General features: G+C 41.6%; 1 protein-coding gene across 11 annotated transcripts in view; it reads right to left on the bottom strand.

The window, feature by feature from the left end:
- celf4 (CUGBP, Elav-like family member 4) overlaps nucleotides 1-12,952 on the bottom strand; it is a 130,894-nt gene continuing 117,942 nt past the window's right edge. For 2 of the 11 annotated variants that reach the window (XM_015959390.3, XM_015959394.3), the window contains exons 8-14: nucleotides 12,102-12,254; nucleotides 11,599-11,709; nucleotides 10,435-10,500; nucleotides 9,887-9,967; nucleotides 8,700-8,843; nucleotides 5,798-5,989; nucleotides 1-2,802 (exon numbers count right to left, since the gene is read on the bottom strand). In XM_015959390.3, the coding sequence (XP_015814876.1) occupies nucleotides 5,862-5,989; nucleotides 8,700-8,843; nucleotides 9,887-9,967; nucleotides 10,435-10,500; nucleotides 11,599-11,709; nucleotides 12,102-12,254 (683 nt within the window). In that variant the 3' untranslated portion in view covers nucleotides 1-2,802; nucleotides 5,798-5,861. The remainder of the gene's footprint in view (nucleotides 2,803-5,797; nucleotides 5,990-8,699; nucleotides 8,844-9,886; nucleotides 9,968-10,434; nucleotides 10,501-11,598; nucleotides 11,710-12,101; nucleotides 12,255-12,952) is intronic. The other 9 variants (XM_054751125.2, XM_054751142.2, XM_054751136.2 and 6 more) reach the window with 7 other exon arrangements.

The following is a 12,952-nucleotide window of genomic DNA, read 5'->3' as shown; positions in this document are numbered from 1 at the left end:
TGGATTTGGAAGGCAAATGTTAAATTATTCAAACTGCTAAAAAAGGTTAGACATCGACGCTGGGGGAACCGGCGTAAAGAGCAGTTTATAGGGAAACTTAGAACAGCACCTAACAGGAAGCATCGTCTCCAAAGGTGTCATATAGCCTTATAAATATTCATAGATATAAATATTCATTAAGAATTCCCCACCAGCTCAATATGTGTTGAGCACAGAGTCCAATAAATCTGAGCCTGCTGACCTTTAGCAGGTGCATAGTAGGTGTCCATGCCGTTTTCCTAGACCGCTCTGAGAAACTGCACGCCAAAAGCAACATGGAGCCAGCCTCGATGATGCAGCAGCTGGATCTCATACATGGCATTTAACAATTATTGCTTCATTTAACAGTTTCATTGAAGTGTTTATATTTAACTGCATGAGGACATATGATAAGGCCATATAACATCTTTTAAAGTGTATGCTTCATGTCAAGCATCACAAGCAGAGATTCACATTTCAAACTGCTAGATGGTGCATAAAACCTTTTCTGCTTTCCAGTGGGAAGCTATCTTTCCAACATGTCCACCGTCATCATGGCCAGTCAAATTATAATGCTGTAAGTTCAGTCTCCTCTCTTATCCTGCCACGCCGTGCCTGATCCAAACACTCATGAGTCACGGGTGCCCTGCACACAGCTTTGAAGGTTATAACCTATGCTAACAGGTTCCCTAATGCCCACTTTTGATGATCGCATGTGTCAACTTTAGTTCAAGATGCATCTTTTTGATTTTTTTCTTTTCTTGGAAAGACGTCGATGGAGCGACAGTGATTGCGCAATTGTTACACGCGACATGCACTGAAACCATATAGAGAGATGATACGGGTCTTGGCTGTGGTTTTGACATCATAATAGTGCATTGGCTGCATGTTGTCCTTTTTTTCTTTGTTTCGTTCTCTGTTTTCTAGAAGCACAGTGCTGGATGGCAGATTCTGCAGGTGACAAGGCACACCTTGACATGGTGACAGCCCATACGCTACATGCACTTTACTGAATGCAAAAGAGAGAAAGGGTTTGTGAGATGTATTCATTTTGGTTCAAGTTTCAAAGAGAAGTTTATGTGCGTGTGTGTGTGTGTGTGTGTGTGTGAGAGAGAGAGCTTACATGATATGTGTTCGGAATAGAGTTAAAGATAATTTTCCTTTTCCTCTAAAATCATTTAGCCTGATTTTTTAAGCCTGCTACTGAGATGTGACTTTGCATTTTAAAATAATATTTACAAAAACTACTGTTCCTCACACATGCACACACACACACACACACACGCACACGTATCCCTCAGTGACATATTATTTTGTGTCAGCATATAGGTTATCAGAGATAGGAATGCCTGCAGTTTTGGGAGCTGCCAGATTTGCAATTCTTCCCAAGCAGAGCGTTGCTTCAAACTTCGGTTAAAATCTAAAAAAATAAATAAATTAAAAAACCCAAATCTCATCGTAGTCAGTATCCTTTCCACACACACACACACACGCACGCACGCACGCACGCACGCACACACACACACACGCGTAAAATATGTGCATATAAATACATATATTTGTGATTAATACCTATTATCCATATATACTGTATATATGAATACATTTGCTTGAATGCTTGTTATACACATATATGTACTGCAAATATAAACAAGTTCATATATTTCAAATGTTTCTGATGTTGTTCTATCTATGAGGTTAAGATGTCAATTTAAAAAAGATAAGGCTGTGATACGGAGCAGCCCCTCCCATGCACTCGCCCTCCCTCCCGACTCAAAATAAAAACAAAGAGAAAAGTCAAATAAGATAAATAAACATTTGGAGTAATTGTAAACTAGCGAAGTGAGCGACCCTTTTTGGTCATCTGAAATAGTTTTGCTCATATTCAAAAAGCATATCAGCAATATATATGTATATATACATGTTTTGTATATATTCGAAATGTACATTTTGTTTTAGGTGCAACCCTCCAAGCAGTTAACGCTGACTGTAAGAGCCGCAGTGGTCCGAGTATATTAGAGCTACAAGTCCTCAGCAGTAAAAATGTTTGGTCTTTTGGTCCCTAAAACAACTAAGGAATGACAGATAAGACTCCCTGGAAACCGTTGCTAGGGCTCTCCCCAGCAACAGTATCCCCTGGAAACGAACAGGCACTCCGAGCTGAAGATGGCCATCCCAAGTCTAAGCCAGTTTGTGTCCTGAAAATGTCACATTCCCTACTTAGGTTCTTTCTCTGAGAAATTGTACCTCCTTGTTTCAAGTCTTAGAAATTGGTCTTCAAAAGTCAGCTGTCCCAAAAAACTCAAACCGTCTCACAGAAAGATCTCCTACGGCAATCCACTATCCAGTTTTTAAAAAAGCTGTTCTTTTTTTTTTCTTGTTGGACTTTTGACATCCACGATTCCAGTGGGGTCGGTCGTTGTAAGTAGGCTCGATAGATAGTATCGTTGACTTTTACTTTTTCTCTTTTTTTCCCAGTCCCCCCTCACTTTTCAAGTAGAAGTGTTTGTGGTCCAGACAAGGTAGCTGTCATTCAAGCAAGGTTTTGTGGTGGAAGAAGTGTGTACATGTGTGCAGGAGAGAAGAAGTCCTGGTGCTAACCAGACTGGTTTCAAATGCTCGCTGAGTTCCAAAGTGTTAGTTAGTACATCCAAAAAGGAGATGTCCTTGATTCGCTCTGGGCTCTTCTCACTCCTGGTTCATTCCCAAGCAGCAGTCCAGATGTTTAGTTTGCACTCAGTGGTGGGTAGCATGTGGTCAACACATTATTCAGCTCAACAAATCCTGGAAAGCACAGAAAAGACATGGAGATTGTTTAGTCATCAGAATGTAAGATGAGGCTGCACCTTAATTCTGCTGAAATTCACACTGAATGGAAAGCCCAGCATCCCATGAAATAATTCATGTCACCCGTCACAGTTTAAACAAAAAGCACCTTGTGTTGAAAAATTAAAGAGCTGTTGTCATTTTCAAACAACAACATACTACATCTCAAGCAATGCTGCAACATCTTTTGGGACCTGTATTGTGTGGCATACACATTAAAGTTGCAGTGTGGTTTCCTGGCACTAGGGGGCAGCGCATACATTTCAGGATATTTTTACACCATATCACCGTGACTGCTGCTAGTTTAAAAAAAAACATTACGGTAAATGTGGAGCAGAAAGCATTTAAACTCAGTGTGACTCCTCAGACTTTGAAGGTGGAGAGAATGCTGGTGCTTGTTTTCTGGAATTGTAGTTTTTGGATCTGCCCGGGGTCCCGCGCCTGCTGATGACGTTACACTATGATAACACCACTCGGCCAAAATATATTGCATCTTTTCTGTTCTTTCACATCGGTTTTGGAAACTATTTAGCAGTTTTATTATTAAATTCATAATTATTATCGCCTAAATGTATTACTGTGCAAATGCTTTAAAATTGGTGTGGGAGGGATGGGAATGAGGGTTATGTAGGGTCATTTTAATCTGCAAGGCTCTTACTGATGGCTGATTCTTTGTAGAAAAAGTGCTTTATAAATAAAGTTTGATTGACTGATTGCAAAAACAATATCCCCTTCCCTCCTAGCCTTTGGCTGCAGGCTAGTGGACATTAGAAGTTCAGAGGAAAGATGAAGTAATCTACAGAAGTTAGCTGTTTGATGCGTAAAAACAAAGCTCTTGCGCTCCTGTTTCGGGGGTAGAAGGTTGTCGGAGGTGTGGGGGTAGAATCAGCTGGATTAAAATGGGTTCATGACCCCTTTCATGACATGCAAACATTTCGCCTCTGATTGGCTAATGGTAACAACTCTTCCGCTGCCTTTGTTCGCTCTTTTTTTCTTGGGTAAAAAAACGCAACATTGATGTTTCACAAATAACACAAGCCTGAACGTTTCCACCATATTGTGGAATTGCTAACGCTGATGTGCTCTGCTGTCTCCTGGGCTCAAAACCAATACCCAGGAGCCAACATGATCTTAGTACGTCACAACATTTTAGAAGAGACTGGCTTTATCTGACCAGAATCATTTCCTGTCAGTAACGGAGAACGCATGTCGCTTCCTGGGTACCACCATCACCCACGACCTCAAGTGGGAGCCTACCATCACCTCCGTCATAAAAAGGGCCCAGCAGAGGATGTACTTCCTGAGGCAGCTGAAGAAATTCAACCTGCCAGCACAGTCGATGATGCGGTTCCACACCGCAGCCATCGAGTCCATCCTCACCTCTTCAATCACCATGTGTTACGCTGGAGCTACCACCAGGGACAACAAGAAGCTGCAGCATGTGTAAAACCTTTCTGATTCTGATTTCATTTCTGTGGCAAATGCAGGTGATAGGGGTTGAAGAGGATGTTCACGTTCAGCATGCACGTGCCACCCAGAGTGGCCGATCAAATAAAGAAAAAAAGAAAATGTTTCAAATAAGCCTTTAAAAGTAAAAACATTACAATTAGAACAAATGACATGAAACAAATATGTGTAAGTTAAATAAGTAAACACGAGAATATATTTTGCTGCTCAAAATGAGGATGTGTTATGTTCTGAATCAAGATCGGAATTTGCTAATGTTTGATGGCAAAAGACGTAAAGTCCACCTGGCTCTTTAAAGCTTCTTAGCCAGCGCTAAGGCTTTGAAGGTGGGTAAACGAATATCAATTTGCTGAGACAATTTAGAAAAACTAAACAAATCGGCGCTCATTCTGCACTGAATTAATCTGGCTGCCTGGCACAGAGACAATTGTAATCTTCAGTGGGAGAAAAAAACAATTATGTTTTGTTTTCTGTTCAAATCAAAAATGTTTATTCCTGTTTTTTTTTTTGAGGGGATAATCATCAAGACACACCCAAAACCCAAACCCTTCTTTGTTTTCCAGCTGTCTGTTTTCTTTGCAGGTAAAAAGCAAAATCTAGTTTTAAAACAATGCACTGAAAAAGAAAGAAAATGAAGTTGAAAGGAGGTTACAGTGTTTTCTTGCTGAAGAAAGACCTTTCCTTGGTAAACTATGAGGATGCAATCTTTTGCCTGCAGTGATTTGCTTCGGGACACTGGTACGGTTCGGCTGGCTTATGATTGGGTGATAAGTTGCCCTTGAATGAAGTCATCAGCAGTGAATGAACGACACGGCCCAAACCCTCCATCACACAGATGAAGGGAGGAGACAAAGAGGAACGGCACAATTACCCGCCTGAGGGGTAATAAATGCCTCCCCCCTTGGAAGATGTGCAACACACGGAACCATTTACCAATTATCTTTTACCTACAGGGTAACATGCAGGGTCAGACTCTAAAGATGTTCTGCAAACAGGAAACAAACAGTGCTTTTGCCATTAAAACACACTCATCTGTTCAGCTAAAACATTGTAGGTAGACTGATTTGCAAAGCTGATTTAAAAAATAGCAAATGGTAATTTTTTTTCATGTTTCTACGTTAACAATCCTTTTCTACTCTCTTGTGTTCCTCCTCTTAACACATGAGTGAATTAGCGTGATATGAGTTTTGACTATAATGAGCCACACTCTTGTAAATATATTCCTGAGCTGTCGTCACAGGCGTGAGACTTCGCTAATCTTTACAAGCATTTTACAGATGATCAAGTTATTACTAGGCATCTGAGAGTGTTTTACGACACAAATAAAAGGTTATGGAAAACACATCAAGCCCTGCCGTAAACGAGCTGCTGGAAGGAGCGTTTCACATGATATGTGACATCACTGTGATCATCCATGCTTTCGATCAGTTAATCAGAATTCAGACTGAAACAACTCTTTATGAAAGCGCCGAGCTCATGACCGGACCTGTATTCCTGTGCAGGATGGCTGCCCCGCCCGCCACGATGGCAGCGGCCGGCTGGGGCAGTGGCTAGTAGGGGCGGTTGGCGTCCTTAGGCCTCTTGAGCTGAACCTTCAGTCTTTTCATGCCGATCTGAAAGCCGTTCATGGATTGGATGGCAGCTTGGGCGCTACCTGGGTTGTCAAAGCTCACAAACCCTGAGGGGAAAGCCAAAAAAACAGAGAGACAGGGGAAAAGACTGTTAGATGAAGAGTCAAGGACAGTTTGATTTAAAGTAAAAGAAAAGCCGCCCTCTTTCAGCTTTTGAGTTTTACGTGTCAGGACATGATAAACATGACCTGGTCTTGGTGAGGCTCTAAAGTGATTCAAATCTAGTCACGAGTGGACAAAAAGTAAACACATTCTACCATGACTTTTTATCCTATACAAAAACCAAAATGACAGATTAACTGATGATGATTAGTGTGACCACCTCCACCGAATCAGGAGTTTGATTAGTTTACTTGTCTGGAGCATACAGGTGTGTGTTCACACAAAGGAGAAATAACCTTAAATTGAACTTAGAGAAGCAACTGTTACATCATTTTCAGAAAGATGAAAGGTCATTATTTGGTGCCCGTTATTCTACAACAAGGCAAGGCAGCTTTATTGTAAAGCACATTTCATACACAGAAGCAATTAAATGGGTTGTCCAGGAGCAAGAACAGCAAAAACATTAAAATCAATGCGACAACGTAAAACAGCAGATTATAAAATCAAAGTTAAAAATACACAAATAAAATTAGATGTAAGCAATAAAACACAAAGGTAAAGTTAAAGACTGAGCAGTTACAGTGCAGAAGGTGCAGCATAAAAAAACATTTATTCAAAGGCTGATGAGCACATCAAAGTTTTCAATTTTGATTTAAAAGTTACTTTACTAGAGTTGGGTCACATTTGAGGTCATGAGGAAGCGGGTTCCAGCGGGTTCCAGCACAGCAGCTAAAAGCAGCTTCACCCTGTGTGGTTCTGACCCGAGGTTCTACCAGCTGACTGTTTTCTAAGGATCTCAGAGCCCTGCTGGGCATAAATACTGTAAGGAGATCTGACATGCATTCTGGCCCCATGCCATTGAGTTATTTATAAACTAGAAGCACTTTGAACCCAGTTATGTAGTTTACTGGTAACCAGTGTAGAGATTTAAGAACAGGAGTGATGTGCTTGCTTCTCTTGGTTCTTGTTAAGACTCTAGCAGCAGCATTCTGATTGAGCTGCAGTTGTTTCACAGCTCTTTTGGGAAGACTAGTCAAAAGCCATCAGTGAATAGTCCATCCTGCTGGAGATGAACACATGAGTGAGTTTCTCCAGGTCTTGTCTGGACATGAGATGTCTGAGTCTTGCTATTTGATGAAGATGGTAAAACGCTGATCTAGTTATAACCTTAATGTGACCAGTGAAGCTCAGGTCTGAATCAACTATGACACCAAGATTTCTAACCTGGGTCTTTGTCTTTGTATAAGATAATATTTTAAACTAGAAGGATTATTCACACGTAGACGCCCTTTGTGTGTACTGCTAAGACTGACGTGGGGAGCCCTGGTCTCCCAGGGCCACTATCCTGCAAATTTTATTTGCTTCCCTGCTTTAACACCCCTGATTTTCATCAGCAGGTGACAAGCAAGCTTCTGCAGAGCATGGTGAGCTGCAGCACGGGTGATTCAACCACTGAATCAGGAGTGTTGGAGCATGAAAACAACTAAAACATGCTGGAAACCAGCCCTCGAGAACCATGCACAACCGTAATAACCCAAGAGCTCCACATCAGACGCCACAGGCCCCTGCCAGCCACAATACACAGCACCATGTTTGGCAACGACTACACTCAGCATGCCAGCAGAAACGTCTCGTAGCAGCTGTCGGCACAGCGGTGGAGGGCTGATGATTTGGGCTTCTTGCAGCCATTGAGTCCACCATAAAGTCTTCAGCAGGCCAAAGTATTCTAGCGTCAAACGTGACATTAAATTAAAAAAAAAAAAAGACCACCTCAACTTATTACGGATGAGAGTGGTTCTACAGGTGGAGTTTCTCCACACGGCATCATCATTTCGTTTTTGTTGATTTAATTATCACATGGTGGAATTTGTTAAATGTTTTTTTACACTTGAGGTTAAATTTGAACTAGTTTAATACCAGGAGGTTGGGTGATTATTTTTTTATTTCCTGGTAAGAAAAGCTCAACAGCTGAAAGGGGGTGGAGTTTATTTTCACTTACTCTACGTAGGAATGGCATTAAATCAAATTTCCAGTTTGCACATAGAACTTAAAACGACAGACATCTACAACAAAACAACGGATGACGTTTAAAATAACGCAACAGTTCACAGTAATAAAAATGACAGAACACCCAAAACACCAACAATGAGATCACATGCGGACACGACAGTGAGAGCTCAGGATTTAATTGGAAACAAAACATAATTATGGCCGTGCCGTTTTCGGGTTTTCTTTTTTAACTTGATTATGTAGGCATCGAATCAAAAACGAAATCCTGCAACTCAACACATTCATGTTGTGTCGTATTAATGAGTCAAAACTAATTTGCAAATGGGGTTGCTGGTGATGGACTCGCCGTTAAACATTCCCAACCATCCATTTAAGATTTGCTTCTTAATTACAAGAACGACGGCACTGTCAGTGGGAACAGAGCAAGACATCAAAGCAGCTGTTATGTATCTAACATTTGTGTGAAAACTGTACAGAAATGTCTCTTGTTTTTGTTTCGTCCAAAAAAAAGAAAGGTGCTGAGCAGTGGGGGAGGAAGGGGTGGGGGTAGGTTGACTGTGGTACAACAAAGGTGATCAGTCAAAAGGAAGAATAATCATAAAATAAATAACCAATAATCTTTTGGTTTTGTTCATTTTTACCCACCAAAGCATTTACTTTGGTTTGTCGCCCGATCCACAAACACTTTGGAGGAGATGACATTACCGAAAGGCAGGAACATCTGCATCAGCTCTCCATCCCCAAACTCCTGAGGGAGGTGGTAGATGAACAGGTTGCAACCCTCTGGTCCTGCATGGAGACAGAGAGACAGACGGAAAAGAAGGGAGACGGTGGAGGGAAAAGGTTAGAGAGAGACAGACAGGTGTGATGGCCAACAAGACAGATTCAGCAAAGCAAGACAGAATAAAATATTCCATGAAACACGACGGAGAGCAGAAGAGCATGTTGTTGGCTTCTTATAAGTGACATAAGAATTTTATGAGATATTATGTATATATTGCTAAATATAACCTGTTTTTATGAGTTGAATTTCATTGGCATTTTAATGTTGGGACAAAGGGAAAGACTAAAATCAAATCTGTGTTTCTTTTGTAGTATTTTCATCCTATCACAGATATTTCAACCATACATCTGTATAAAATCAAACAGAAAAACAGCTCAAACTACACTGTGTCTTTGATTCATCTCCATAAATGCTGTAGTTAAACCTTTGAAGAGCCTCTGCAGGGGACCCAAAAGTGGCTCCAGAGCCATTGTAGCAGAGCCCTGTTATGAGCAATGTTTGAATTTAAAATAAAACAGCCCTGTAGTGACATTTATAGTATTCCTTTGTCCTCAAACGACCAAAAGCATGAAAAAGTTTCTTTGTTTCTAAAGCCTGCTAAGAAGCGGGCAGAGTTTTTGGCCACAAGAGGGCAGTAAGGTCCTAAACATGAGTGGCCCTGACTCAGTGGGGGGTCATCGAGTTCACAAACAAGTTTACAGCTACATCTGATCACCATGCTTTTCTACTGTCTTTGGTCCAGAAATCAGCTGTGACAACTTCTCTTGTGTGTGTGTGTGTGTGTATACACACACACACACACACACACACATATATATATATATATATATATATATATATATATATATATATATATATAGATAGATAGATAGACATATGTGTGTGTGTGTGTATTTAAGTTTTAAGTCATTTTAAGGCAGTTGTTTATTTTGAAACAGCCCTGGTAGCCAGAAATACGAACAAAGCATAAATAAATATATATTTTTGCAGTGTGTGTGTGTGTGTGTGTGTGTGTGTATGTGTGTGTGTGTGTGTGTGTGTGTGTTACCTTCTCGCTGCTGCTGTGGAATAATGGGTGGAGGGTGGGGGAAGGCTTGGCTGATCTGACCGTATGCAGCTGGATAGGCTGCTGAGACACACACGCACACACACACACACGCACGCACACACACACACACACACACACACACACACACACACACACACACACACACACACACACACACACACACACACACACACACACACACACACACACACACACACACACACACACACACACACCTCGTATCAGATAACAGTCATGACTACAGCACACACTTGGATACATACAAACAATGTGATATATGCAGGAGCACGGCCACTGATCGATCAGATAACAGACAATGGAGTTGACGTGTTGCACAAACACACGGCCGATGCAGCGGAGAGAATAAACCGACGCCGCTCCACAGAAAGGGCTGAATCTTACATGATCGAAATTCCAATTTGAACAAGAGATTGCTTATCTTTATCCTCATTTCTCGGGGATGCAGACGTGCATCTGCGCATATAAGCAGACACACAAATCATCTGAGAGGTGAGTGACAGACAGACCTGCATACTGCTGGACTCCTGTGTAAGCCTGCTGGAGAGGATCGGCTGCAGTGGGACTTTGAGCTGCTTCAGCAGAGAAACATGAGGAAGAGGAGGAGGTGGACAGGAGAACAAATGGATGAAGGTGCATGTTGGAGATTGTAGATGGAAGACAGGCATGATGGGTGAACGGGAGGAGAGCAATGGAGAGAAGAAAGAACAGAAAGGTTAGAGGGCCGTGTGCAGAACTTTTTAACTCCTTCCAAAACATTTCAAAAGGAGCTGTTTTAAAAAAAATCCACAAAAGTTAAAAAACTACAACTTTAAAGAAGACCAAGGTCAAAACAGGAAAAACAACACCCCACGGCTCCACTTTCACAGAAAACCAACAGAAATAAAACTGCTGTAAACCATTAGACAAGACCATGAATAATTCTTCACACAGCACAACACTCGTTACTCCACAGACAAGTCCTGCATCTGCACGTTGGGATGGAAGCTTCTCCACACTGGCTCCACATAAACATGCACAGAAAGTACACCACTGAGAAAACACACCAGTGACCACGTACACATCGACAACCCCAATGCGACTGAAAGAACTGAGAGATACTGAACACACTGTCGAGCAGACACACAGTCACAGATGGCCAGAAGGAAGGAGGACTAAAATAGACCTCTGGAAAAGTTACAGAGTCAGAAATCTTATTTTAGTGGTTGTTTTTTCCAACCCGTGATACATTCCTGCCCGAAGCATGAGCTGAGGTTACTCCCAGGTCGGTGCTCATGATGGATGGATCAGACTTTGGAATTTTGAGTCTAACCTCTTCTGAAAGGCCTGAATGTTGCTTTTTCATTTTCACGTAACTACCTTTTAAGTGGCTGTATTAAAATGAGTCTAAACTCAGTTTTTTGCTTTGTTTTTCAAAAATTTTTAAGCACTTTTGACCAAGAAAATGCAAAACAGAAAATAATATCTTCAAATAATAATATCTTCTAAGATCAGTCAAATTTTCTTTCAGATTTGACTCATTTTCTCCTTTAGTTTCCTCCACACATTTAAAAATGGCTTTGATGTGTTAATTTAATATTATCTCACAGGTCTAGAAACCTTCCTGAGCCCAAAGAGAAATAGGATGAGGGTGTTGGGAAAGGGGTGGGGTGGGGTGGGGGGAAGAGCGCTACCTTCAGAGAGAGAGGAGAGGAAGCAGCCACCCTGAACCCCAAAACAACTCCGAGGAGCCACGCCCAAGCCGTTTTTCTCTGAGTCCTCCCTAAAAACCACCTCCTGCAACACTGGGGAGACAAGAATGTAAAAAAAAAAAAAAACAGTACAGATTTGTGTTTTCTTCTTTTCTTTCTTCCACCTCTTCAGGAGCAGAACCAATGAAGCACTGGCTACGGCTCATGTCACAAGCACATATCCAAGCTTCAGAAGCACGGTGAGAACCTGCATGAGACGCTCATCTCTCCGACATGCTCGCTCTCTAAGTGAGGCAGTATTTTATCCTCGGACCCTGAGCATGCTTCAATCAGATCAGTAAACCAGCAGCATGCACGATTTTCCTTTTCCAGTAAATGTGTTGCCATAGCGCTACACTCTCACAAAGTTGCATTCGTATTTTTTTTTTTATCTCCAAAGGCTCATTTCTCCTGTGCACACATGCTCCTGAATTTATCAAACCTACCGGGGTAATGATGTATCCCGTTGGTGAACACAGCTTCTGCAGGTGGCTGCCCGTTTGCCTGGGGTGGCGGTATGCCAGTAAAACCATTTACACTGATGGGAGAAGGGATGCTGGTCACTGTGGGGGCGCTGATGCCCGGGGGCGTGCTGCCTCCTGCGGACATGGAGACAGACAGTAACAGTGAGCACCACCCTGATGGATTTTTCTTTCTACAAGACATTATGGAAAAGTTTTACTTCAACCGGCCACCTATAGCCACTCTGGCAAATGTCAGAGGGGCTGGTCCAGTGGGCCGGTGGAGACACTAAATGTCAGGGCTGATTTCTCGTCCCACTAAAGCATCCGGGGGAGGAATGAGGGGGCAACACCACGGCCCATAGCTCTGAATCTCATTCGCTGTACTGTATAACAGTAAAAACTGTCGGCACGAAAAATTCCCCGAAATACTCACAGCTTCATTTTTCATTTGCACTCCTTTGCATGATAATTACAGGACAGATTATTGGTGGTTAAAGTAATCCACTTTACTTAGTTCCTCCTCTTGTTCCACATTCATTCATTATTGTAACTTTTATTACTTTTATTTTAAAATGACCTTGATGATGCTAGTAGAAAAAGCATTTCATCCTATTTAATCACATTTTTCCAACATTAATTATTTACTGCTTAAATTTAGAGAACACAAGGGATTACGGATCCATGCAGGAGTAAATCATATTATGAGGAAACGTTTCTAGTGAAAGACACATTATAGTTGGTGCGATATGTTCAAGCGTTCATAATTCATTATACTTTATGCAAAAGGTTAAACTAATTCAGATTTTCTATGAACGATAATGACCAGAGCATAA

The sequence above is a fragment of the Nothobranchius furzeri genome, chromosome 3 (genome assembly GCF_043380555.1).
Source record: "Nothobranchius furzeri strain GRZ-AD chromosome 3, NfurGRZ-RIMD1, whole genome shotgun sequence".
Classification (NCBI taxonomy): Eukaryota; Metazoa; Chordata; class Actinopteri; order Cyprinodontiformes; family Nothobranchiidae; genus Nothobranchius; species Nothobranchius furzeri.
Note: the sequence above shows the minus strand (reverse complement) of the source record. Positions and strands in the feature narration are given on the sequence as shown.